The 27,966-nt window shown below is 39.8% G+C and overlaps 2 protein-coding genes and 2 long non-coding RNA genes across 4 annotated transcripts; 1 reads left to right on the top strand and 3 right to left on the bottom strand.

Annotated features, from left to right (window-relative positions):
- Positions 1-1,108: 1,108 nt before the first annotated feature.
- Positions 1,109-6,501, top strand: LOC128371699 (hepatitis A virus cellular receptor 1 homolog; the record flags this gene model as incomplete). The annotated part of the gene is made up of 6 exons (XM_053332078.1): positions 1,109-1,391; positions 2,178-2,255; positions 2,506-2,561; positions 3,740-3,842; positions 4,207-4,231; positions 5,879-6,501. Coding segments are annotated over 6 exons (720 nt in total), but the record flags the coding sequence as incomplete, so codon positions are not given.
- Positions 6,502-6,857: 356 nt separating this feature from the next.
- LOC128371698 (hepatitis A virus cellular receptor 1 homolog) lies at positions 6,858-27,764 on the bottom strand. The gene is made up of 5 exons (XM_053332077.1): positions 27,705-27,764; positions 27,022-27,363; positions 16,062-16,139; positions 7,012-7,067; positions 6,858-6,905 (listed from the first exon to the last, which is right to left on the bottom strand). Exons 1-5 carry the CDS (start codon positions 27,754-27,756, stop codon positions 6,858-6,860), a joined length of 576 nt encoding a protein of 191 aa, XP_053188052.1. The 5' UTR covers positions 27,757-27,764.
- On the bottom strand, positions 13,029-15,794 carry LOC128371869 (uncharacterized). The gene is made up of 3 exons (XR_008322827.1): positions 15,775-15,794; positions 15,347-15,402; positions 13,029-13,123 (listed from the first exon to the last, which is right to left on the bottom strand). It is a non-coding gene; the product is annotated as an uncharacterized LOC128371869 (long non-coding RNA).
- Positions 21,361-23,856, bottom strand: LOC128371865 (uncharacterized). The gene is made up of 3 exons (XR_008322824.1): positions 23,805-23,856; positions 23,420-23,444; positions 21,361-21,543 (listed from the first exon to the last, which is right to left on the bottom strand). It is a non-coding gene; the product is annotated as an uncharacterized LOC128371865 (long non-coding RNA).
- Positions 27,765-27,966: the final 202 nt, after the last annotated feature.

Here is a 27,966-nt window from a genome sequence, read left to right as displayed (position 1 = left end):
CTGATTATTTATTATTTACTTTGTCCACATATATTTTCTTATACATTCAGTCTATCAGCCAGTAAAATTAGAGGTTACAGATATTTTTTGCAGTGTGGAGTTCAGCTGTCGTCCTCAGACTTTGAAGAAGTGAAAGTCAGTCTGCAGATACAGGAAACAGCCGATACTGAAGGCAGCCAACAGGAAGTCATGTGCTGACCGAGCTGTAAAAAGTGTCATCTGTCCAACGAGTGTTTAATGCTCTGCTGAAAACAGGAACCAAACCTCAGCAGCCTGCAGATGAATAACTGCAAATATTAAAGAAAGCTATTATAATTAAATTCTCCAGTTCAAATATAACAAAGACAACTTCATTACTTTACTTCACTGTTATACTGAAGTTATTAAATTATCATTTTTTAAGACATGAATTTATTATTTAGATTTAATACATCATGAACTCACATTGTTAATAAAAACTACTGATAATTGTTTTGGGCTTAGTATCATAATGAATGAGTTAGTAAATGAAAACTAAATTTAGGGCTGTAACTAACATTCACTGTCATAATCAGTCCATTGTGTTTTAACAGTGATCAGAGTGATTTTTTACAGTGTGCAGCAGCTGTGGTGACTGACAGCAGCTTTAAAACAGTCAGTTAGTCAGTTAGTCATCATGATGACGGTCAGACGCTTCAACTCTCTGCTGCTGCTCGCTCTGCTCACAGGTATCTGCTCTTTATATTCACTTTACATCATCAACACTTTACACAGGAAATAATACAATAAAGTCATAATGTTAATAAACTTTATTTAGACAGTTTTGCATGTTTCATTCACAAAGTGCAGCTCAGAATAATCAGCAAGTTAAAAAGAAAACAGACAATTGAAACAGTTCAAATATTAAGAGTCTCTTCAGGATGTGATGAAAACCAACATGATCTGTTTATCATCAGATCTTTAAGTGAAGACACAGAATTTAGATTTGAGTTGCTGACTGGAAGGATCTGAAACACAAAGTTGAAGCTGTTTAAGTCATTACCAGACTCTGTTTGTCTTTCTGTCTTCAGTCAGTGGATCCAGCAGCAGGAAGGTTGTTGGTCGAGCAGGTGAGGACGTCACTCTGTCCTGTGAATACAACATCAAGAAACATGGACGAACGTCAGCTTGTTGGGGTCGAGGATCAATACCATATTCAGGCTGCAACAACCAGATCATCTACACAGACGGATCTAAAGTGACAACCAGAGCTTCCAGCAGGTATCAGTTACTGGGACGACTGGAGGATGGAGATGTTTCTCTGACGATCCTGAACACCACAGAGGAAGATGCTGGACTGTACGGATGCAGAGTGGAGATACCTGGTTGGTTCAATGATCAATCACATCACATCGATCTGACCATTGAGAAAGGTAAGAAATCATTAAAATGATCAGATTTTTTCCTGACAGAATGTTTATGTGAGATAAACTCATAAACATGAACTTGAGGACTGTCTATGACTTTAGGCCCGTTACCATAGTTACAGTAAACTGATAACAGCTGCATGAGTCTCATGTTTTATCTGTAGGCTGATTTATGGAAGGTTGCTCAACACTCAACACTTTACTTTCATATTGCACCTGATGAATTTTGTCATGTTTTATCGTGCAATGTGATTGGACAGTGTCACTAATGTTGTCATGGAGATTGTAGTTTTCATTGAACTTCCTTATTGATATTTTGCTCTTTAACTTTAGTCAGCTTGTAAAGTCCTTGTTTAATGTGTGTAATTACTTTTGCTGACTGAAGCTTAAATTGAAAAGGACTCTTCAGTTTGTGTTGAAGGACACTCAGAAGTGTTGAATGAGCTTCTATAAATGAGCCTGAAGACTCTGTTTTAATGCTGTCCTTCATCATCTGTGATGTTAAAACTTCACATTTCCACAGTCAGAGGAATAAAAAGTGTGCGTCCTGGTTTTAGTTCAGTTGTAAAGTCAGAGCGTCTCTCCTGATTGGCTGAAGAGTGGATGACATCAGACAGTAGAGACGCTGGTACTCGTCTGTTTAAACTTCACTGCATTTAACACCTGAGCTGAGAGCATCAGAGTCACAAACACAGTGGCTCTGTCCTCTGTTTCCACCACAGTTAATACAGACATTACTGATGTTACTGATGTTAATGAGTTCTGTTAATGTGACTCTGATTTCTGTTTCAGCTCCGTCGACCTCGTCAACACCAACCACAGAAACGACTGAACAGACTCCACAGACAGAACAGACGATAAACACATCAGGTACGACTCCAACACACACACTGATTTACATATTAAACTGAATTCATTCTTACTGTTGGCCAAAGCTACCAGTTGGTAAATAAATCAGTAAACTGATGGTGACTCTACATCGTCATCATTATCCTTTAAAGCAGAATCTCATGAAATAAAATCCAGACCATTTTTTTCCTTCTTGAGCCTCGTGATGACATCATGCTGCTGCTGACACAGCTGCTCTAAAAACAGCCGCTTTCATTTCCTTGTTCTGCAGGTCAGGTGACCGTTGCAGAGAGCGTCCCAGCTTCCTCGGACAGCAACGACCCCGAGGTGAGAGATAAAGATTTCCTGTGTTAAAGGACAAGATTAAGCTGTGAAAACATTTCTGTGGTTTATTTTATACTTCCGTCATAAAGTTCACACACATTTCTACAATAATAAGTATTTAAAGTGTGAGTGGTGACAACTGCAGATCATTACACATATATGGACAGAAGTATTGAGACAAACCTGTTAATCATTGAATTCAGGTGTTTTATAGTCACAGGTGTATAAAATCAAGCAGCTAGCCATGCAGTCTACATTTACAGACATTAGTGACAGAATGAGTCGTTGTGAAGAGCTCAGTGAATTCAGACTTGGTGTCAGAGGATGAATCCTTTACAATAAGTCAGTTCATTACATTTCTTCCTGCTAGATATTCTACAGTCAGCTGTTAGTGGTATTATTGAAGAGTGGAAGTGTTCAGGAACAACAGACCACCAGTTCAATCTTCCTCTGACATTAACATCAGCACAGAAACTGGATGAGTTTCTATAACCGAGCAGCTGCATGAAAGCCTCACATCACCAAACACAATGCAGAGTGATGGATGGAGAGGTGTAAGGCTCACTGCCACTGGACGAATCACGCTTCTCTGTCTGCAGTCTGAAGGAGTCAGAACGTTACTGACTGACTGTAGAGTTTGGTGGAGGAGGGATAATGCTATGAGGATGTTTTTCAGGGTTCGGCCTCTTAGTTCCAGTGAAGGGAAATCTTAAAGCATCAGCATACTAAGATATTATGGACAATTCAATGCTTCCAGCTTTGTGGAAACAGTTTGGGGAGGAACTTTTCTGTTCCAGCATGACTGTTCCCAGTGCACAAAGAAGCTCCATTAAGACATGACTGAACTCTGACCTTTAACCTCATCCAACAGCTTTAGGATGAACTAGAACAGAGATTATGATCCAGACCTACTCATCCATCATCAGTGTCTGACTTCACAAACACTCTTCAGACACTCCAACATGTTGTAGAAAGCTTCCCAGAAGAGTGGAAGCTGTTATAGCTGTAGAGAGGAAACAGCTCCATATTAATACCTGTAGATTTAGAATGACTGATGTCGGTTCATGAAAATGAGACTAACATCTATTAGAATAATGAATGTAAATTTTACATTTGATGCCTAAAATATTAATTTCTCAATAAAGTAAAATAGTATTTGTGTTTGTTTGTATGTTTTACAGCCACGGCAGGAGGACCAGGAGGCCGGCAGCGTTACTGTGGTTCTGGTGTGCGTTCTGCTCGTGTTGATCGGTTTGGTCACAGCCGGCGTCGCCACCGTTATTGGTAAGTTGTTTTTTTTTAATAACCAAACGACACAGAGAGGGAAGTTCAACACTGATTCTGCTGTGGGAAAATGTTTTTTAGTTTAAATCACAAGAGGAAGCTGTGGTCAGTCGGCCATGATGGAGGTCATGTGATCTGTTGCCAGGAAGGGTTTTGGTTTTTTCAGGTTTCAATAATGGACAAAAACAACTTAATAAGACAGATTGTTTCTACAGTGATCATGTTTTCAGTCTCTGAGAATAGTTCTGTGTAAGGCAGACGCTACTGAGCATGTGCAGGAACTCTTCAGTTTAATCCAGTATATCAGTGTTTAACTTGATTCTTTATTCATGTTTTTATTCCTGATGTTTTTCTGTCTCTGCAGGGAGAAGATGGAACCAACATAAAATGTAAGTTTCATTTATGACTCATCTGATTGGCTAACTTCGACTTCTTCTATTTTTTGATACGTCAATTTGTTTCGATTTCCAGTAAATTGAAAAAACTGCATCATAAACCTGGATTAGAGTCCAGTAAAAGATCTGATATGATGTGTTGTGTAGGAGTTTGTGGTAAATAAAAAGTCGTTATGTTTCTCTGATGATAAATCATGACTCAGCAGAGACTTCATTAGTCAGCAGGGAGTCTCAGAGTCTCTGAGGCCTCATGAAGTCTCCCCTGGAAACATCTGACACCTTCACATCATCACTGTGTTATCACCTTCATCACATTCACAAGACTCAGTGAAGCTGAAATGTTCAAACTGAAACTCAGTGATGACAAAAAGGCACAACCACAAACCACAACCTTCCAGTTTTAACCTTATTGTTCGGTATCACGTTTCTGTCTCTCACGAAAAGTAAAAATACAAATACAGCAAAGTAAAACTACTCTGAGCTTGGCGTAGTTAAAGTATTACAGTAAAAAAACCTGATTTGAAAGTTCCTGATAAATTGAGCATGTTGAAGCTGGAGAGTTTTTTTCTTTCAGCAGAAACAGAAACTGATGGACGGAGACTAAAACGTTAAGAGGAAACCTCTGAGGTTTCTCTGCTGACTGATAACACTCACTGAGCGCGCTCACCATGTTCGGACTCGTCCTGCAGCTGACGTGACACACACGTCTTTTTAATGTCACATGGTAAATGTTAAATGCATAAGTGAGGGAAGCTCAGTGTGTGTTAGTGTGAGCTCAAACCACAGTGTGTTCATAACCAACCAGCATAAAGCAACAAGACCAGTAAGTGACAGAAAAACTCATGAATACAACAGCGCAGGATGTTTGAGAAACATTCATCGTCAAAAGTGTATAAGACATTTCAGATTTTACATGTTCTTCAGTTTATTTAGCATCATAAATACTTAAATAACATTTAAAAAATGAGTGAGTCTCAAAGACAAAGAAAGAAACTATTAATTTGACAGAAAATTGTGTAGGACCCTACATTCCTAAAACGCTTACTTAACCCAACAATGTGAGGCTCAAACTAAATAAATAAATTCCAAATCAAACAAACTGTTTAATGTTAATGGTTTGGTGTGTTTGCCTGCAGATGGTAAAAAGACTGAAGTTATAGCACTTTTCTAGTCCTTTGACCTCTCAAAGCACTTTTATACAACATGTCACATTGAACCATTCACACACATTCATACCTTGATGGGTGCAACATGCTCATCAGGAGGAAACTACACCTCTCACATTCATACATCACTGGTTCAGCCATCAGGATCCCGAGGACACATCAAGGAGCGACCTGCTCTACTTCCTGAGCCACAGCCGATATGAACCTGTGTAGATAATCAGACTAAAGTGGAGAGTGAGCTGGCAGCATATTACCATGTGTGGCTAATATTTAAACATTAAAACATCATCAATGAAACACAAATGAACAGTTTCGTTATAAATCTGTAAATAATATCAAAATTTTGAGTGTCTAAACTGCCTCTAAACAGTGTTTGTATCCTTCTAGTGATTCATGGATCATTACAGGAAATACTGACACCAAACAAAGAATAACTGAACAGATGATGAATCATGTGACTCTGTTTGTCTCTCAGCCCTCAGCAGCAGCAGCAGCAGCAGCTGCAGACTGACACCTCGGTCCGGTTTAACTCTAATTCATCGGCTCTGGAGCTCCACCGTCGAGGTTCTGCAGTGGAGAACATCTACCAGATCGATGCCGATGGCGATGCTGGCGGGGACAGTGGTGGTGTTTACGAGGCCCTTCCCTGAGGCCTGAGAGGACGATGAGCTACAGACGAATAACACAAAGTGACAGCAGGAATCAGCTGTGAGACGGACCTGAACCGTCACAACAAACCAGACTCTGAAGCTTCAAGACTGCAGAGAAACCAACTACGAGTCCCAGAGGGCTTTGCTGCAAGAAACATCCAATCAGAGAGCTTCAGACGGCGTCCACGTCATGTGATGATGGAGGATGTTGATGACCTGCAGGCGTTCAGGTCATGAAGACGACTGCTTGTTTTTATATTTAATTTAATATCACATCAAACTACTTTTTATGTGTTTGTGTGTTAATATTTAAAGAAAATGAGCTGCTGCTTTTTATTGTATCAGCTCAGCATTTAAATCTTTCTGTGTGTAATATTTGTTAAACATTAATGTATCAGCTCTTTTATAAATCTGTAAATAATGAATAAAAGTTGAGAATGTGTTCTTATCTCTCATGTCTTCATGTTAACAGTGACCAGTTATTTTCTGCTATAAAAACATCACAACACAGTTCTGCTCATATCGAAACATAATCATAATAAACTTTATCTATATACAATAACAACAGGACAGATTCATTAATTAATTAATGTTTATTTAATTCATGACAGAAAGTAAATGTTAGAATAGTTTTAAAATCAATCAAACTTTATTAATAAATCACTTTTCAAACCAGCTGCTGTTTAAAAATGATATAAAAGAGTAAAATATGAAATAAAACAAACAAGGACAATTACAGCTGCAGGTATTCTGATGTGTGTGTGTGTGTGTGTGTGTGTGTGTGTGTGTGTGTGTACAGTAGTCTCAGTCTCTGGTGGTCTCTTCAGATGCAGCTCTGTGGGTTTCAGGAATCTGTAAAACGAGCAGAGTGGCATCTCTAAAACATCAGTATAAAAGACAGAAATCTTTTCACAGTTTCATCTCGTCCTTTCACACAGGAAATCTTTGTCTCTCTCACCTCGGGGTCGTTGCTGTCCGAGGAAGCTGGGACGCTCTGTGTAGCGGTCACCTGACCTGCAGAACGAGGAAATGAAAGCAGATGTGTCAGCAGCAGCATGATGTCATCACAAGGCTCAAGAAGGAAAAAACATGGTCAGGATTTTATTTCAGAGATTCTGGTTTAAAGGTTAATGATGAAGATGAAGAGGATGTGAAGAGTAACACAGTCAAACATGCTCTGTTTATCTAAATTAATGTACAATACAAAAAAAACAAAAAAAGTGTTGGATGGACAAACATGTAGTGAAACACATATTCAATCAATTTACACATGTTAAAGTCAGTAAGATCTGCAATGTCAATTACATTATGATATATATATATGATAACTACGTATGGTAAGTATGGTAGCCATGGTAACTATGCTAAATGGTCTCAAGTCATGGACAGTCCTCGAGCTTCAGAAAAAACAACCTGATGACTTTTTATGATTTCTTACTTTTCTCAACGGCCAGATAGATGTTGTGGTTCGGGCGAGCGAACGGGCCATATATCACCATCCTGCATCCGTACCACGCAGCATCTTCCTCTGTGATGTTCAGGATCGTCAGAGAAAAGTCTCCATCCTCCAGTCGTCCCAGTAACTGATACCTGCTGGAAACTCTGGTTGTTTCTACCACTCTATGTCCATCTGTAGCGAGGATCTGGTTGCAGCAGCCCCAGTTTGGTACTGGTCCTCGACCCCAACAAGCTGGCGACACGCCGTCATTCTTGGCGTCGTACATACAGGGCACAGTGACGTCCTCACCTACTCGACCAACAACCTTCATGCTGCTGGATCCACTGACTGAAGACAGAAAGACAAACAGAGTCTGGTAATGACTTAAACAGCTTCATCTTTGTGTTTCAGATCTGTAGTAATCAATAATGTACGATAGTTATTATGTTATTGGTCAGGTTAAAAAATGATCCTTTACAAATGCAATAATTGGCAATTTATTGTCTATAACATAATATTATACATAATGAAGGGTTCAATCCAGCATTGTTAAATGAAAAACCTTCAACAGATTAAAAGTATCTGACGGCCACTGCATTGGCTTGGTATATTTGTATTAGGTATGAAAGTCATACAGAAATAGTTGCTATATGAGCGCTATGGTTTAGATATGGTTGGTTTGGTTTTGGTTAAAACTAACCACTACTTTGTGGTTAACTTTGTAGGTAAACCTTTATTTTACAGTTTAGAAAGAAACCGAAAACTGTTCAGCATATAATAATAATGATGTCATTTGGTTGAAAAAGGATGTTACAAAGGTTTAAGTAAAGATCATTTTTCATGAAATAAAGTGTGGTTGTTGTATCTGAGAATACATAATCAGATTTCATATTATACTGACAAAAGATGAGTAATTGTGTTTGAAAACTGATGTGTGATATTTTTTTCCTGTGTAAAGTGTTGATGATGTAAAGTGAATATAAAGAGCAGATACCTGTGAGCAGAGCGAGCAGCAGCAGAGAGTTGAAGCGTCTGACCGTCATCATGATGACTAACTGACTAACTGACTGTTTTCTTTAATATTTGCAGTTATTTATCTTATCTTATCAACATATGACTTCCTGTTGGCTGCCTTCAGTATCGGCTGTTTCCTGTATCTGCAGACTGACTTTCACTTCTTCAAAGTCTGGAGGAAGACAGCTGAACTCCACACTGATAAAAATATCTCTAACCTGTAATTTTACTGGCTGATAGACTGAATGTATAAGAAATATATGTGGACAAAGTAAATAATCAATAATCATTAAAACAGTAATCTTGGCTGTTTTTTGGTTATTTATTTTTCTGAAATTACAAACAAATGTCACACCGGTAATGTCAAGTTGAGTTTTTGTCCTGTCTCCATGTTTATTTTGTGACTTCCTGTTTTATTTTGGAATTAACTCTCCTCTCGTTTCAGGTGCCTTGCCCTTCCTCATGTGTCATCGGTCTGATTGTCTTCCCTGATTCCTGATTGTGTCCACCTGTTCCCCATTTCCCTCCATGTGTGCTTATAGTCTGCGTCTCCCTTTGTCCTGTGCGAGTATGTCTTGTCTGTCGACCTGAGTACAAGCGTCTTGTCATAGTTTGTCATTGTTCATAGTCATAGTTGTTCATAGTTTAGGTTATTTGTTGTAGTTAATTCTTTGAAAGAGTGATTTTTTTTGTTTGACTTTTTGCTATTTAGGTTATCAGAGTTCCTTAGTTTAGTTCACCTTTTTCCTGCTTTTCCCTCGATTGAGGCGCTTTTTGTTGATTCTTTTTTTGAGAATAAAGCCTTGTCAGCTTCTTCCTGAGTTCTGCATCGGAGTCCTCTCTTTAAGTTCCTGCTTGATAACAAACATCAAACTGATTAACTGTCAGACAGTAGAGGAGATAAACATTGAGGGAGTTAAACCTTTAAAAATGTGACATAACTGAACAAGATTAATGAGTTTAACTGAAGATAACTTCAAACAACAGTTTATCAGTGGGGCCATCTGGGATTTGAAAAGGCTTCACGATGGGCCCTGACACCACAGACCTGCAGAGTCCAGTCAACTCATTCAAAGCTTAAAATAACTACAGATAACTTTCTGCATAGAGTCAAATTCACTATTTGATGCAGAACTGAAACTGAAATGTGCTAAAGGCTAATGTCATTTTGAGGTTAAAATAAATAAATATCATTGAATAACTTCCTGCACACTTCCTAAGTTCCTTCATGTGAGGAACAGAGATGGAGCTTCTCTCTGAACCTTTTCAGTTCATTCTCTGTGGTAGATCTTATCACTACAGATGTGATCTAATCTCTGACCACAATGTGGGTTTCAATGACAAAGTGACACTGTCTGGTAGAGAAAGAAGAAGTGAGGTTGTTTATGAGGCTCATCCAAACAACTTCACACATCACACTGCATACCTGCCAGGTATGAAGTAGATCTGATGAATGGATCTGGAGACATGTGAAGGACAAACATACAGTCATACATGTCTTTAACAGCATCATACCCAACATCCTACTGTCTAAACTTCACAGACTGGGCCTGAACACAACCATCTGTAACTGGATCCTGGACTTCCTGACCAACCGGCCCCAGATTGACTCTCATCCTGAACACTGGTGTTCCTCAGGAGTGTGTCCTGAGCCCTGTCCTGTTTGCCCTCTTCACCCATGACTGTCAGCCTGTCCAACAAACACCATCATAAAGTTCACAGGGCATCTGAAAAGTAACTAAAGCTGTTAAATAAATGTAGTGGAGTAGAAAGTACTAGTACCTCAAACTGTACTACAGTAAAGTACTTGAGTAAATGTACTTAGTTACTTTTCATCCCTGTTAATGTGTTAAAATCACTGATCAATACAAACCAAACTGCTCTACAACAGTGTAATCCTGCAGTCAGTGTCGCCACCTGCTGGTCAGAGAGCAGAACTACAGCAACACATGACATGTAGAAATAAATCATTTATTTATTACTAACATTGGGTTTAATTTAATATCACATCAAACTACTTTTTATGTGTTTGTGTTAATATTTAAAGAAAATGAGCTGCTGCTTTTTATTGTATCAGCTCAGCATTTAAATCTTTCTGTGTGTAATATTTGTTAAACATTAATGTATCAACTCTAAATAGTTTCTGGTGTACATATAGTTTCATTTATATTGAAAAGTTCTACATAGATAAAGTTTATAATGATTATGTTTTGATGTGTAGAAGAGGAGCACAGAGCTGTTTAAATGTTTAAATGAGCAGAGCTGTGTTGTGGTGTTTCTGCCACTAGATGGAGACAAACAGCAGCTGCTTTAATATTGATAGCAGAAAATAACTGGTCACTGTTAACATGAAGACATGAGAGATAAGAACACATTCTCAACTTTTATTCATTATTTACAGATTTATAAAAGAGTTGATACATTAATTAATTAACCATCTGAAGCTCTCTGATTGGATGTGTCTTGCAGCAAAGCCCTCTGGGACTCGTAGTTGGTTTCTCTGCAGTCTTGAAGCTTCAGAGTCTGGTTTGTTGTGACGGTTCAGGTCCGTCTCACAGCTGACTCCTGCTGTCACTTTGTGTTATTTTGCATCGTCCTCTCAGGCCTCAGGGACAGATCTCGTACACACAGTCGCTGTCACCGCCAGCATTGCCGGCGCTGTGGTTCTCGTAGATGGCATCACCGTTGCCATCGGCATCGCTCTGGTAGATGCTCTCTATTGCAGGATCTTGGTTTTGGAGCTCCACAGCTGGCGGGTCAGAGCTGTACTGGATCGGACTGTACATCTGCTCTGGCTCCTCCTGCTGATGCTGCTGCTGATGCTGCTGATGCTGCTGCTGCTGCTGCTGCTGAGGGCTGAGACACAAACAGAGTCACATGATTCATCACCTGTTCAGTTCTTCTTTGTTTGGTGTCAGTATTTCCTGTAATGATCCATGAATCACTGGAAGGATACAAACATCCTGTGCTGTTGTATTCATGAGTTTTTCTGTCACTTACTGGTCTTGTTGCTTTATGCTGGTTGGTTATGAACACACTGTGGTTTGAGGTCACACTAACACACCCTGAGCTCCCCTCACTTCTGCATTTAACATTTACCATGTGACATTAAAAAGACGTGTGTGTCACGTCAGCTGCAGGACGAGTCCGAACATGGTGAGCGCGCTCAGTGAGTGTTATCAGTCAGCAGAGAAACCTCAGAGGTTTCCGCTCAACGTTTTAGTCTCCGTCCATCAGTTTCTGTTTCTGCTGAAAGAAAAAAACTCTCCAGCTTCAACATGCTCAATTTATCAGGAACTTTCAAATCAGGTTGTTTAAAACTAGAGACGATAAGTTTGGTTTCCAATTAGTCGATTAATAATTAATAATCAGTGAGAGACCAAACCACTACTTTTACTGTAATACTGCATACTACATCACTATAATACTGCAGTACTTTTACTGTAATACTGCATACTACATCACTATAATACTGCAGTACTTTTACTGTAATACTACATACTACATCACTATAATACTGCAGTACTTTTACTGTAATACTGCATACTACATCACTATAATACTGCAGTACTTTTACTGTAATACTGCATACTACATCACTATAATACTGCAGTACTTTTACTGTAATACTGCATACTACACCACTATAATACTGCAGTACTTTTACTGTAATACTGCATACTACATCACTATAATACTGCAGTACTTTTACTGTAATACTGCATGTTACATCAAGCTCAGAGTAGTATTGGTATTTTTACTGAAGTAAAGCATCTAAACAGTTATTATCGTGAGAAACAAAAACGTGTGATACCAAACAATAAGGTTAAAACTGGTAGGTTGTGGTTTGTGGTTGTGCCTTTTTGTCATCGCTGAGTTTCAGTTTGAACACTTCGCAGCTTCACTGAGTCGTGTGAATGTGATGAAGGTGATAACACAGTGATGATGTGAAGGTGTCAGATGTTTCCAGGTGAGACTTCATGAGGCCTCAGAGACTCTGAGACTCCCTGCTGACTAATGAAGTCTCTGCTGAGTCATGATTTATCATCAGAGAAACATTACGATGAAAAAAGTTGACGTATTAAAACATAGAAGAAGTCGAAGTTAGCCAATCAGATGAGTCATAAATGAAACTTACATTTTATGTTGGTTCCATCTTCTCCCTGCAGAGACAGAAAAACATTGGGAATAAAAACATGAATAAAGAATCAAGTTAAACACTGATATGCTGGATTAAACTGGAGAGTTTCTGCACATGCTCAGTAGCGTCTGCCTTACACAGAACTACTCTCAGAGACTGAAAACATGATCACTGTAGAAACAATCTGTCTTATTAAGTTGTTTTTGTCCATTATTGAAACCTGATAAAACAAAACCCTTCCTGGCAACAGATCACATGACCTCCATCATGGCCGACTGACCACAGCTTCCCTTTGTGATTTAAACTAAAAAAACATTTTCCCACAGCAGAATCAGTGTTGAACTTCCCTCTCTGTGTCTGTGGTTGTTAAAAATAAAACTTACCAATAAATGCGACAATGCCCACTGTAACCAATGCGAGCAGAACGCAAACCAGAACCACAGGAGCGCTGCTGGCCTCCTGGTCTTTCTGCCGTGGCTGTAAAACATACAATCAAACACAAATACTATTTTACTTTAATTGTGAGAAATTAATATTTTAGGCATCAAAGGTAAAATTCACATTCATTATTCTAATAGATGTTAGTCTCATTTTCATGAACCGACATCAGTCATTCTAAATCTACAGGTATTAATATGGAGCTGTTTCCTCTCTGCAGCTATAACAGCTTCCACTCTTCTGGGAAGCTTTCTACAACATGTTGGAGTGTCTGAAGAGTGTTTGTGAAGTCAGACACTGATGATGGATGAGAAGGTCTGGATCATAATCTCTGTTCTAGTTCATCCTAAAGCTGTTGGATCAGAGCTGTATATAGAGTTCAGACAACTTATCAATAGGCGCCATGTTGTCACCATGAGGGCCGATGGCTCAGAGTGTAATTAAACAAGGCGGACGTTCGATGTCTAAATAAAGCTCTTGTTTTCTTCAGTTACAGAATCATAAATGTCATTATCATTGGCTCATAACATGGAAAGGATTCCTACAGAAGACCCTCCGTGCGTGTTTACCACAATAACTGTTTAAATAACAGTAAAATACCATCAGTAGTCATCAATCAGTGTTTCTCTCCTTCCTCTCCCTGAACTCCAGTGTTCGCAGTTGTTCTTTAAAAATACATGTGTGTATGTGCAGATACAAATATGGTTCATCCTCCTCCTCTGCATCACCAGGTTTCTGCTGCCTGAGATATTCACTTTGCAGCTCGTCTTTGGATCTTGGTGCTTTGGTCCTGGACACGTTCACCAGTCCTCGGCCTCCCTCAGTGGACTTAGTCTACAGTCTCAGGGTGCTGGGCTTAGTCTACAGTCTCAGGGTCCTGGGCTTAGGATGAACCAAAGTCCAGTTCTCTCCTGTCGTTCCTCTCTCTCCTCTCCTTCCTCTCTCTCCTCTCTCCTCTCTCCTCTCCTTCCTCTCTCCTCTCTCTCCTCTCTCCTCCAACCGGTCCAGGCAGATGTTCTCCCACTCTGAGTCTGGTTCTGAGGGTTCTTCCTGTTAAAGGATGTTCTCCCACTCTGAGTCTGGTTCTGAGGGTTCTTCCTGTTAAAGGATGTTCTCCCACTCTGAGTCTGGTTCTGAGGGTTCTTCCTGTTAAAGGGAGTTTTTTCTCTCCACTGTCACCAAGTGCTGCTCATGTGGGAATGTTGGGTCTCTTTAAATGAAACCTGAAGAGTTGGGTTTAGACCTGCTCTATGTGGAAAGAGCCTTCACATGACTCTGTTGTGATTTGGTGCTTTATAAATAAAGATTGATTGATGGACCCTATCTCCTCCTTTGGCAAGCATATTATACCAGCTGGGTATCTGAGGACCGGCAGGGTGAACATGTTGATGGCTCAGACCTTGTTCTTCCCATTCAACAGACTCTTCAGGACCTGTCTGACCCTGTGAAGGTATCTGGTTGTGCTAGACTTCCTTGAGGCCTCTTCATGGTTCCCATTAGCCTGCAGGGCCCCAAGGTATTTGTAGCTATCCTGAACTTCTTCAGTGCTGCCTTCTGGTAGTTCAGCCCCCTCGAGGCTCCACTTTGGAACCGGTATCCGTAGCCCCTCTTTGTGATGGTCTGGCTGAGGGGGTTCAGGTCTGTTGTGGATCAGCTTGGTATGGGCTCTGAGTTCTCCATACCGGTTCTCCACAGTCCCATTGAGTTCTTGATGAAGGCTCTTAGTGTCCTGTTGATGTTCTATATTTCCAAACAGTCCAGTATCAATGTGTGGCACTTAGTCAGGTTGGTCTATCTGGTCCTGGTCCTAGTCCTGGTCCTGGTACTGGTCCTGGTCCTGATCCTGCAGTCTTGGGTGACTGCTCTATGGATCAGTAGCTGGTGCTGGCCTCCCCTGGTGTTACCCAGCTCCTGTATTGGACCATGTACCTGTTCATCTTACACAGGAGCTTCATGTTGTACAGAGGCAGGTTATTGGCTGTTGATGTGTGAGTGTGTCGGTCACACACACACACACACACACACACACACACACACACACACACACACACACACACACACACACACACACACATACACATATATAATGACAACTATTTTACTTTTATATTTTCAGTTCATATCTAACAATTCTTTGTTAGTTTCGTCTCCTTTATCACGTTGCAGCTAAATGCTCTGCAGTTGTCACCACTCACAGTTTATATGTGACAGAAGTGAATAAACCACAGAAATGTTTTTTCATTTCTAACAGGAAGTCTTTACCTCAGCCTTGCTGCTATTCGAGGACAGTGGAAGGCTCTCTGTAGCGGTCACCTGACCTGCAGGACGAGGAAATGAAACCAGTCAAACTTGCTCTGTGAACATTATATTAAACAACTCCGTATAATGTGTTGATCAACTTTACTAATGTTAAAGTCTTTTACTGATTTATTTACCAACAAGTTTCTTTTACTGGATACAAATATTTTGCCATTAAAATGCACAATGTACATGAATATAGAATTAATATTTCCAGTGTAGAATGGACAAACATGAAGTGAAACAAGAAAGAAAGCTGAAAATAACTTTGACTGAAAGATTGAACAATAATTATAGACTTACTGTCTAATGAATGAATAAATGTAACTTTGACCAACAGTGAGAATAAATTCAGTTTAATATGTAAATCACTGTGTGTGTTGGAGTCGTACCTGATGTGTTTATCGTCTGTAAACAAAACTACTGTAGGAACTCAGAATTTAAATCAGACCATCAGTCCAATAGAACTGAACCTGAATTTAATAGTTGCCAACTAATCAATTAACTCATTAATCATTGGAGCTCCAGTTTATTTTCAGTCAGACTTCTTCTGAAGCGTTGAGCTCTGAGTTTATGTCCTAAAAGTCACTTTCATTACAAATGGACAAGAAAGCTGAAAGATTGAATGATAATTGAATTCTTACAGTCTAATTACTCGTAGTGTGTGTTGGAGTCGTACCTGATGTGTTTGTCGTCTGTTCTGTCTGTCGACTCTGTGCAGTCGTTCTTGTTCTTGGTGTTGACGAGGTCGACGGAGCTGAAATTCATCAGGAGCAACATGAAAGTAAAGTGTTGAGTGTTGAGCAACTTTCCATAAATCAGCCTGTAGATAAAACATGAGACTCATGCAGCTGTTATCAGTTTACTGTAACTATGGTAACGGGTCTAAAGTTTATGTTTATGAGTTTATCTCACACAAATATTCTGTCAGAAACAATCTGATCATTTTAATGATTTCTTACCTTTCTCAATGGTCAGATCGATGTGATGTGATTGATCATTGAACGGCCCATCTATCTTCACTCTGCATCCGTACCGTCCAGCATCTTCCTCTGTGGTCTTCAGGATCGTCAGAGAAACATCTCCATCCTCCAGTCGTCCCAGTAACTGATACCTGCTGGAAGCTCTGGTTGTCACTTTATGTCCATCTGAGTAGATGATCTGGTTGTTGCAGCCTGAATATGGTATTGATCCTCGACCCCAACAGACTGCTGTTGGTCCGTTATACTTGATGTTATATTTACAGGGCAGAGTGACGTCCTCACCTGCTCGACCAACAACCTTCGTGCTGCTGGATCCACTGACTGAAGACAGAAAGACAAACAGAGTCTGTTAATGACTTAAACAGCTTCAACTTTGTGTTTCAGATCCTTCCAGTCAGCAACTCAAATCTAAGTTCTGCGTCTTCACTTAAAGATCTGATGATAAACAGATCATGTTGGTTTTCATCACATCCTGAAGAGACTCTTAATATTTGAACTGTTTCAATTGTCTGTTTTCTTTTGAACTTGCTGATTATTCTGAGCTGCACTTTGTGAATGAAACATGCAAAACTGTCTAAATAAAGTTTATTAACATTATGACTTATTGTATTATTTCCTGTGTAAAGTGTTGATGATGTAAAGTGAATGTAAAGAGCAGATACCTGTGAGCAGAGCGAGCAGCAGCAGAGAGTTGAAGCGTCTGACCGTCATCATGATGACTAACTGACTAACTGACTGTTTGAAAGCTGCTGTCAGTCACCACAGCTGCTGCACACTGTAAAAAATCACTCTGATCACTGTTAAAACACAATGGACTGATTATGACAGTGAATGTTAGTTACAGCCCTAAATTTAGTTTTCATTTACTAACTCATTCATTATGATACTAAGCCCAAAACAATTATCAGTAGTTTTTATTAACAATGTGAGTTCATGATGTATAAAACCTAAATAATAAATTTGCATCTCAAAGAATGATAATTTAATAACCTTAGTATGACAGTTAAGTAAAATAATGAAGTTTTCTTTCTTATAATTGTACTTTAGATTTTAATTATAATAGCTTTCTTTAATATTCTCAGTTATTCATCTCCAGGCTGCTGAGGTTTGGTTCCTGTGTTAAACAGTCGTTGGACAGATGACACTTTTTACAGTTCGCTCACCACATGACTTCCTGTTGGCTGCCTTCAGTATCGGCTGTTTCCTGTATCTGAACATCAGACTGAATATATATGAATTTATAACAAATCTATGTGGACAAAAGTAAATGATCAATACTCAGTAAAACAGTAATCTTGGCTGTTTCTTGGTTAAATTTTGTCTGAAATTACAAACAAACATGAAACTGATGAACTGTCAGACAGTAGAGGAGATAAACATAGAGGGAATTAAACCTTCATCCTCAGTCTGACAAACTGTGCCTTTAAGAATATGATGTAACTGAACAAGATTAATGAGTTCAATAAACTGAAGATAACTTCAGTTTATCAGTGGGGCCATCTGGGATTTGAAAAGGCTTCACGATGGGCCCCGACACCACAGACCTGCAGAGTCCAGTCGACTCATTCAAAGCTTAAAATAACTACAGATAACTTTCTGCATAGAGTCAAATTCACTATTTGATGCAGAACTGAAACTGAAATGTGCTAAAGGCTAATGTCATTTTGAGGTCAAAATAAATAAATGTCAATGAATAACTTCCTGCATACTTCCTAAGTTCCCTCATGTGAGGAACAGAGATGGAGCTTCTCTCTGAACCGTTTCAGTTCATTCTCTGTGGTAGATCTTATCACTACAGATGTGATCGAATCTCTGACCACAATGTGGGTTTCAATGACAAAGTGACAGTGTCTGGTAGAGAAAGAAGAAGTGAGGTTGTTTATGAGGCTCATCCAAACAACTTCACACATCACACTGCATACCTGCCAGGTATGAAGTAGATCTGATGAATGGATCTGGAGACATGTGAAGGACAAACATACAGTCATACATGTCTTTAACAGCATCATACCCAACATCCTACTGTCTAAACTTCACAGACTGGGCCTGAACACAACCATCTGTAACTGGATCCTGGACTTCCTGACCAACCGGCCCCAGATTGACTCTCATCCTGAACACTGGTGTTCCTCAGGAGTGTGTCCTGAGGAACACCACCTCAAACTTTACTACAGTAAAGTACTAGTACCTCTAACTGTACTACAGTAAAGTACTAGTACTTCAAACTGTACTTCATTACAGTAGTTGAGTAAATGTACTTAGTTACTTTTCATCCCTGTTAATGTGTTAAAATCACTGATCAATACAAACCAAACTGCTCTACAACAGTGTAATCCTGCAGTCAGTGTCGCCACCTGCTGGTCAGAGAGCAGAACTACAGCAACACATGACATGTAGAAATAAATCATTTATTTATTACTAACATTTATTTACAGCATTTATTACATTAATTATCTACATTAAGACTCAGAAATAATTCTGCTGCTCCCTGAGACAGCAGGAAGTTTAGATTCAGCAGCACATCTCTAACTGGGACCTCTGAATATAAACTAGACCTCTAACATCCTGTGAGCCTGATCCTGGTCTTAGATCATCAAACCAGTTCCTCCCTGCTGGTCCTGGTTCCAGTTCTGTGAGCAGACTGGATCAGACTGTCCACATCTGAGCCAACAGTTAAAGACTGTATGACTTTTGGTATTGAAATTCCAATTTTTCCCAAAGTTATTCCCAAATTACCGGGAAAAATCTCCATTGAAAATGAATGGGAATTTTTTTTTTAAACCACAAAATGTCACCTTTTTTCGGAGTCACCTAGCTCTCTCATACCTGCACGTAGAAACGTGATTCAAACTTTAAAACAGAGGAAAACCTGTGCTCTCTCCAAAACACCAAACTGTTTTTACATAATATGTAAACTTTTCAAACTATGAGCAGTTAAACGAGGAGTGGAAATCACTTTTTCGTCAAAGTTAGAGTGGAAGCAGCAGTTAGCTAGAGTGTGAGAAGCAGTAAAAAATAACCTTCATTTTTATTTTTAATTCGAGCTCACGGCCAAACCGTAAAAAAGAGACAAATAATCTTTTATCAAAATGTAGACATAGGTGTTGGGATTCATAAAATGTTATTTTGACAGGCGGGGTCTGCACAAAATTTAAACGGGGGGCCGAGACCGGCAGCAATACCTGTCTCGCTCCCCATTAAACCTAATGTAATCGTATTCTTTTCCAAAAGAATCTCACTCTGTGTTCACACTGAGCTTACTCGCTCATTTTAAGGAATATCTCAATAAAATAAACACTGTCAGAATATGCCGGCTTCTTTTTATTTTTTTAAATTTATCGTTTATTTGCCGAGGACAATGTATATTAATGTACAGTTAGTGCAATGACGTCCTGTAAATATACCGGGTTTAGCCCAAGGCTAATTTCCACCCGTAGTCCTCACATTAAAAGACAGACAGACACACCATAAAAACAAACAACTTAAAGTATATAAAAAATAATAATAATAATAATAGTAATAATAATAATAAAATAAAATGTCTCTCACGGTGTCTCTCACGGTTTTTTCGGTTTTTGGACAGGAGTTACGGTTTTCTCACAGTTTGTAATTGTTCGGGACCTTGTCAGAAGCCAAATTCTTCAGAATTGTTTCCAAGCAGATTCTCAAATCGCCGTAGCAACCGTAGGGCCTTAGCTGCCCTTAGCAACCGCAGGGCCTTAGCTGCCCTTAGCAACCGCAGGGCCTTAGCTGCCCTTAGCAACCGCAGTCGCTGGGCAGAACTTGAGCTACGTTTTTGTGATTGGCTAATTCCTGTCTGTCTGTTTTGCCAGTTAACTGAGCTAATTCATTTGAATGGATTCATTCATGTTTACTGAGGACTAAATAAATAGTTTTATTGTTTTGTATTGTAGTTATATGATTTGTGTTGTATAAAAAGATTCAACATTTATCAATAGAAGATGAACAAAACATACATAATATAATTTCATACAACCAAGTAATGTAAAATAAAAAGTATAATAAAATCTACTCTCTAAATGATTTGAAGATTTACTTAATAATTTCATAACAGTGATGTTCCTGTCTGTGGACAAAATGGAGTAGACTTTAATTAATAAGTTTAAATAAATATTATTTATGCTTTAATATGATTAACATTCACTTAATATTTTCAGGGATGTTAAGAAGAAATAATTAAGAATAAAGTACATTCATAAAGAAAAAATAAATCATGTACTCGTCCCGGCAGCAGCCCCGTGGCACTCAAAATTGTTATTTTATTTCTATAATATTCTGTGTTTGTTCTTACTCTTCATCATCACTGTTCTGTTTTATTTCTTATTTTTTCTGTCAACCTTTATTTAATATGTCCTGTTTTTTATTTGTATTGAAAAGTTTTACATAGATAAAGTTTATAATGATTATGTTTTGATGTGTAAAAGAGGAGCACAGAGCTGTTTAAATGTTTAAATGAGCAGAGCTGTGTTGTGGTGTTTCTGCCACTAGATGGAGACAAACAGCAGCTGCTTTAATATTGATAGCAGAAAATAACTGGTCACTGTTAACATGAAGACATGAGAGATAAGAACACATTCTCAACTTTTATTCATTATTTACAGATTTATAAAAGAGTTGATACATTAATGTTTAACAAATATTACACACAGAAAGATTTAAATGCTGAGCTGATACAATAAAAAGCAGCAGCTCATTTTCTTTAAATATTAACACACAAACACATAAAAAGTAGTTTGATGTGATATTAAACTAAATATAAAAACAAGCAGTCGTCTTCATTACCTGAACGCCTGCAGGTCATCAACATCCTCCATCGTCACATGACGTGGACGCCGTCTGAAGCTCTCTGATTGGATGTTTCTTGCAGCAAAGCCCTCTGGGACTCGTAGTTGGTTTCTCTGCAGTCTTGAAGCTTCAGAGTCTGATTTCTTGTGACGGTTCAGGTCCGTCTCACAGCTGATTCCTGGTGTTACTTTGTGTTATTCATCTGCAGCTCGTCGTCCTTTCAGGCCTCAGGGACCGACTTCGTAACCACTGTTGCTGCAGCCAGCATCGATCTGGTAGATGTTCTCCACTGCAGAACCTTGACGGTGGAGCTCCAGAGCCGATGAATTAGAGGTGAACCAGACGAAATTGCTGGCCTGCTGCTGCTGAGAGCTAAGAGACAACCAGGGACACATGATTCATCATCAATTATTCAGGACTTTGTTTTGTTTAATGATCCACTACACAGTTCTAGCTTGACTCGTTTTCTCTGCGTCTCCATCAGGGATAGTATCTGGTACCTGCTGCTTTTTTAGTACCTGCCCTGCTGAGGTTCCAAGCGAGCCGAGCCGATACTAAATGTGACATCATCAGACTGCCGGCCTCTGATTGGTCAGAGAGTCACTGGTAGAGTCATGAGCCGTCCCACACAAGAATCAAAGCCGCCATTTTTAAATCCCAACAACAGCGTTACAGAGATTGGTTTCTCTTCTCTTGCTTTGTGTGAGACAGAAAGACACATACAGCAGCAGGTACACCATCGCCTCCATGTCCTCCATTGGTTATGTGTTTGTGTCGCTTATAAAACAAAGTCACGGCAGTTTAACGCAGCGTTGCTATGACGACCCCGCTCACGTTGAGGAGGAACTATAGTAAGGGAAAACGACTTGGTACCAAAACCGAGTCGAGCCGAGTAGAGCTAGAACGGTATAATGGATAATCCCCAAAACAGAGTCACATGATTCATCATCTGTTCAGTTATTCTTTGTTTGGTGTCAGTATTTCGCTCGAAACTATTATTTACAGATTTATATCGAAACTGTTCATTTGTGTTTACTGTTTAATTTATTTGATGTTTTAATGTTTAAATATTAGCCACACATGGTAATATCCTGCCAGCTCACTCTCCACATTAGTCTGATTGTCTACACGGGTTCATTTCAGCTGTGGCTCAGGAAGTAGAGCAGGATACTTAACCCCAGTGGTGGAGGTTTGGCACACCTGTTTCTAATCACTCATCAACTGCAGTATAAAGACCCGGTTCTTCCTTCCACCCTCTGCCAGATAGTTCTGCTACTCATGTGGTAACGCTTGGCCAAATCCACCAGTGTGTTCTTGTGACTTTTGCTTGGTGAAGATTATTCCTTTTGTAACCGCTCTACAGTTTTGCCTACCCCACCTGCTGGTGCCCTGCCTCTGCCCCCTTGGATCCCGCTCCCTGTGCACTGCCTTCCCACCTTGGACCTTCCCTGCAACCCTTACCCCAGACCCAGCCACTGCTCCCTCACTGCCCCACTCACCTTGTCATTAAACCCTGCTTTTGAGTTACCTCCTTTGTGTTCGCTCGTGTCTGTGGTCCTATTACTACTGGTTGTGACATTTAAACAAAACCACTAAGGTGAGCGTTATCAGTCAGCAGAGAAACCTCAGAGGTTTCCTCTCAACGTTTTAGTGTCCGTCCATCAGTTTCTGTTTCTGCTGAAAGAAAAAAACTCTCAGGAACTATCAGGAACTATCAGGAACTTTCAAATCAGGTTGTTTAAAACTAGAGACGATAAGTTTGGTTTCCAATTAGTCGATTAATAATTAATAATCAGTCAGAGACCAAACCACTACTTTTACTGTAATACTGCATACTACATCAAGCTCAGAGTAGTATTGGTATTTTTACGGAAGTAAAGCATCTAAACAGTTATTATCGTGAGAAACAAAAACGTGTGATAACGAACAATAAGGTTAAAACTGGTAGGTTGTGGTTTGTGGTTGTGCCTTTTTGTCATCGCTGAGTTTCAGTTTGAACACTTCACAGCTTCACTGAGTCGTGTGAATGTGATGAAGGTGATAACACAGTGATGATGTGAAGGTGTCAGATGTTTCCAGGTGAGACTTCATGAGGCCTCAGAGACTCTGAGACTCCCTGCTGACTAATGAAGTCTCTGCTGAGTCATGATTTATCATCAGAGAAACATAACCATGAAAAAAAGTTGACGTATTAAAACATAGAAGAAGTCGAAGTTAGCCAATCAGATGAGTCATAAATGAAACTTACATTTTATGTTGGTTCCATCTTCTCCCTGCAGAGACAGAAAAACATCAGGAATAAAAACATGAATAAAGAATCAAGTTAAACACTGATATACTGGATTAAACTGGAGAGTTTCTGCACATGCTCAGTAGCGTCTGCCTTACACAGAACTGCTCTCAGAGACTGAAAACATGATCACTGTAGAAACAATCTGTCTTATTAAGTTGTTTTTGTCCATTATTGAAACCTGAAAAAACCAAAACCCTTCCTGGCAACAGATCACATGACCTCCATCATGGCCGACTGACCACAGCTTCCTCTTGTGATTTGAACTAAAGAACATTTTCTCACAGCAGAGTCAGTGTTGAACTTCCCTCTCTGTGGCTGTTGGTTATTAAAAATAACTTACCAATAAGTGTGACAACGCCCACTGTAACCAACGCGAGCAGAACGCAAACCAGAACCACAGGAACACTGCCGGCCTCCTGCTGTGGCTGTAAAACATACAAACAAACACAAATACTATTTTACTTTAATTGTGAGAAATTAATTTTTTAGGCATCAAAGGTAAAATTCACATTCATTATTCTAATAGATGTTAGTCTCATTTTCATGAACCGACATCAGTCATTCTAAATCTACATGTATTAATATGGAGCTGTTTCCTCTCTGCAGCTATAACAGCTTCCACTCTTCTGGGAAGCTTTCTACAACATGTTGGAGTGTCTGAAGAGTGTTTGTGAAGTCAGACACTGATGATGGATGAGAAGGTCTGGATCATAATCTCTGTTCTAGTTCATCCTAAAGCTGTTGGATCAGAGCTGTATATAGAGAGAGTTTGGACAACTTATCAATAGGTGCCATGTTGTCACCATGAGGTCCGATGGCTCAGAGTGTAATTAAACAAGGCGGACATTTGATGTCTAAATAAAGCTCTTGTTTTCTTCAATGACAGAATCATAAATGTCATTATCATTGGCTCACAACATGGAAAGGATTCCTACAGAAGACCCTCCGTGTGTGTTTACCACAATAACCGTTTAAACAACGGTAAAATACCATCAGTAGTCATCAATCAGTGTTTCTCTCCTTCCTCTCCCTGACTCCGATGTTCGTAGTTGTTCTTTAAAAATACATGTGTGGTGGCAGAGTTTGGCTCAGTGGGAGGAGCACCCGTCACATGTGTTGAGGCTGTAGTCCTCGCTGTAGGCGACCTACAGCGACCCCGGTTCGAATCCCGCGCCAAGCGGTCCTGTCCTACGTGTCATTGCCCCCCTCTCTGCCTCCTATTTCCTGTCTATCTCTACTGACCTGTCCATTAAAGGCAAAAAGCCATCCTCCTCTGCATCACCAGGTTTCTGCTGCCTGAGGTATTCACATAGCAGCTTGTCTTTGGATCTTGGTGGTTTGGTCCTGGATACGTTCACCAGTCCTCGGCCTCCCTCAGTGGACTTAGTCTACAGTCTCAGGGTGCTGGGCTTAGTCTACAGTCTCAGGGTGCTGGGCTTAGTCTACAGTCTCAGGGTCCTGGGCTTAGTCTACAGTCTCAGGGTGCTGGGCTTAGTCTACAGTCTCAGGGTGCTGAGCTTGACCTTGTTCTTCTCATTCAGCCGACTCTTCAGAACCTGTCTGACCCTGTGAAGGTATCTGGCTGTGCTGGACTTCCTTGAGGCCTCTTCATGGTTCCCATTAGCCTGCAGGGCCCCAAGGTATTTGTAGCTGTCCTGGACATCTGCAGTGCTGCCTTCTGGTAGTTCAGCCCCCTCGGTTCTGATCCTCTTCCCTCTCTTTGGTCCCACCACACTTTAGTCTGATGTGGTTTCTGTTGATCCTGGTGATGTGGATCAGTGAGTCCATGTCTGGCTCATTCCTGACATACAGCTTGATGTCATCCATGTAGAGGAGGTGATGGTTGCTCCACTTTGGAACCGGTATCAGTAGCCCCTCTTTGTGATGGTCTAGCTGAGGGGGTTCAGGTCTGTGGATCAGCTTGGTATGGGCTCTGAGTTCTCCAGACCGGTTCTCCACAGTCCCATTGAGTTCTTTATGTGTCCTGTTGATGTTCTACATCTCCAAGCAGTCCAGTATCCATGTGTGGCACTGAGTCAGGTTGGTCTATCTGGTCCTGGTCCTGGTCCTGGGCCTAGTCCTGGTCATGGTCCTGGTCCTGGTCCTGCAGTGTTGGGTGATGGCTCTATGGATCAGTAGCTGGTGCTGGCCTCCCCTGGTGTTACCCAGCTCCTGTATTGGACCATGTACCTGTTCATCTTAGACAGGAGCTTCATGTTGTACAGAGGCAGGTTATTGGCTGGTGATGTGTGTGTGTTACCGACATACACACACACACACACACACACACACACACACACACACACACACATATATTATGAAAACTATTTTACTTTTATATTTTTAGTTCATATCTAACATTTCTTTGTCAGTTTCGTCTCCTTTATCACGTTGCAGCTAAATGCTCTGCAGTTGTCACCACTCACAGTTTATATGTGACAGAAGTGAATAAACCACAGAAATGTTTTCACAGTTTCATCGCGTCATTTCTCACAGGAAGTCTGTACCTCGGCCATGCTGCTATTCGAGGACAGTGGGAGGCTCTCTGTAGCGGTCACCTGACCTGCAGGACGAGGAAATGAAACCAGTCAATTAAACAACTCCGTATAATGTGTTGATCAACTTTACAAAAGTCTTTTACCATTAAAATTCACAACGTACATAAATATAGTATTATATATATAGTATTTAATATATAGAAATTAATATTTCCAGTGTAGAATGGACAAACATGAAGTGAAACAAGAAAGAAAGCTGAAAATAACTTTGACTGAAAGATTGAACAATAATTACAGACTTACTGTCTAATGAGAATAAATACAGTTTAATATGTAAATCACTGTGTGTGTTGGAGTCGTACCTGATGTGTTTATCGTCTGTTCAGTCGTTTCTGTGGTTGGTGTTGACGAGGTCGACGGAGATGAAACAGAAATCAGAGTCACATTAACAGACATTATTCAACGTTAGTAACGTCAGTAATAAGAAATACTTAAAACACAACAGCAAGGGTTTAAACAAAACTACTGAAGGAACTCAGAATTTAAATAAGACTGAATTTAATAGTTGCCAACTAATCAATTAAATCATTAATCATTGGAGGTCCAGTTTATTTTCAGTCAGACTTCTTCTGAAGCGTTGAGCTCTGAGTTTATGTCCTAAAAGTCTCTTTCATTACAAATGTACAAGAAAGCTGACAGATTGAATAATAATTTAATCCTTGCAGTCTAATTACTCGTAGTGTGTGTTGGAGTCGTACCTGATGTGTTTATCGTCTGTTCTGTCTGTCGACTCTGTGCAGTCGTTCTTGTTCTTGGTGTTGACGAGGCCGACGGAGCTGAAATTCATCAGGTGCAACATGAAAGTAAAGTGTTGAGTGTTGAGCAACTTTCCATAAATCAGCCTACAGATAAAACATGAGACTCATGCAGCTGTTATCAGTTTACTGTAACTATGGTAACGGGTCTAAAGTCATGGTCAGTCCTCAAGTTTACGTTTATGAGTTTATCTCACACAAATATTCTGTCAGAAACAACCTGATCATTTTAATGATTTCTTACCTTTCTCAATGGTCAGATCGATGTGATGTTTTTTATCATTGAACGGCCCAGATATCTGCACTCTGCATCCGTACAGTCCAGCATCTTCCTCTGTGGTGTTCAGGATCGTCAGAGAAACATCTCCATCCTTCAGTCGTCCCAGTAACTGATACCTGCTGGAAGTTCTGGTTGTCACTTTATATCCGTCTGAGTAGATGATCTGGTTGTAGCAGCCAAAAGTTGATAGTGATCCTTGATTCCAACAGACTGCTGTTGGTCCGTTATACTTGATGTCATATTTACAGGGCAGAGTGACGTCCTCACCTGCTCGACCAACAACCTTCCTGCTGCTGGATCCACTGACTGAAGACAGAAAGACAAACAGAGTCTGTTAATGACTTAAACAGCTTCAACTTTGTGTTTCAGATCCTTCCAGTCAGCAACTCAAATCTAAATTCTGCATCTTCACTTAAAGATCTGATGATAAACAGATCATGTTGGTTTTCATCACATCCTGAAGAGACTCTTAATATTTGAACTGTTTCAATTGTCTGTTTTCTTTTGAACTTGCTGATTATTCTGAGCTGCACTTTGTGAATGAAACATGCAAAACTGTCTAAATAAAGTTTATTAACATTATGACTTATTGTATTATTTCCTGTGTAAAGTGTTGATGATGTAAAGTGAATATAAAGAGCAGATACCTGTGAGCAGAGCGAGCAGCAGCAGAGAGTTGAAGCGTCTGACCGTCATCATGATGACTAACTGACTAACTGACTGTTTTAAAGCTGCTGTCAGTCACCACAGCTGCTGCACACTGTAAAAAATCACTCTGATCACTGTTAAAACACAATGGACTGATTATGACAGTGAATGTTAGTTACAGCCCTAAATTTAGTTTTCATTTACTAACTCATTCATTATGATACTAAGCCCAAAACAATTATCATTAGTTTTTATTAACAA

The sequence above is a fragment of the Scomber japonicus genome, chromosome 13 (assembly GCF_027409825.1).
Source record: "Scomber japonicus isolate fScoJap1 chromosome 13, fScoJap1.pri, whole genome shotgun sequence".
In the NCBI taxonomy this organism is placed as follows: Eukaryota; Metazoa; Chordata; class Actinopteri; order Scombriformes; family Scombridae; genus Scomber; species Scomber japonicus.
The sequence above is the reverse complement of the archived record's forward strand: the minus strand, read 5'-3'. Positions and strand labels throughout refer to the sequence as shown.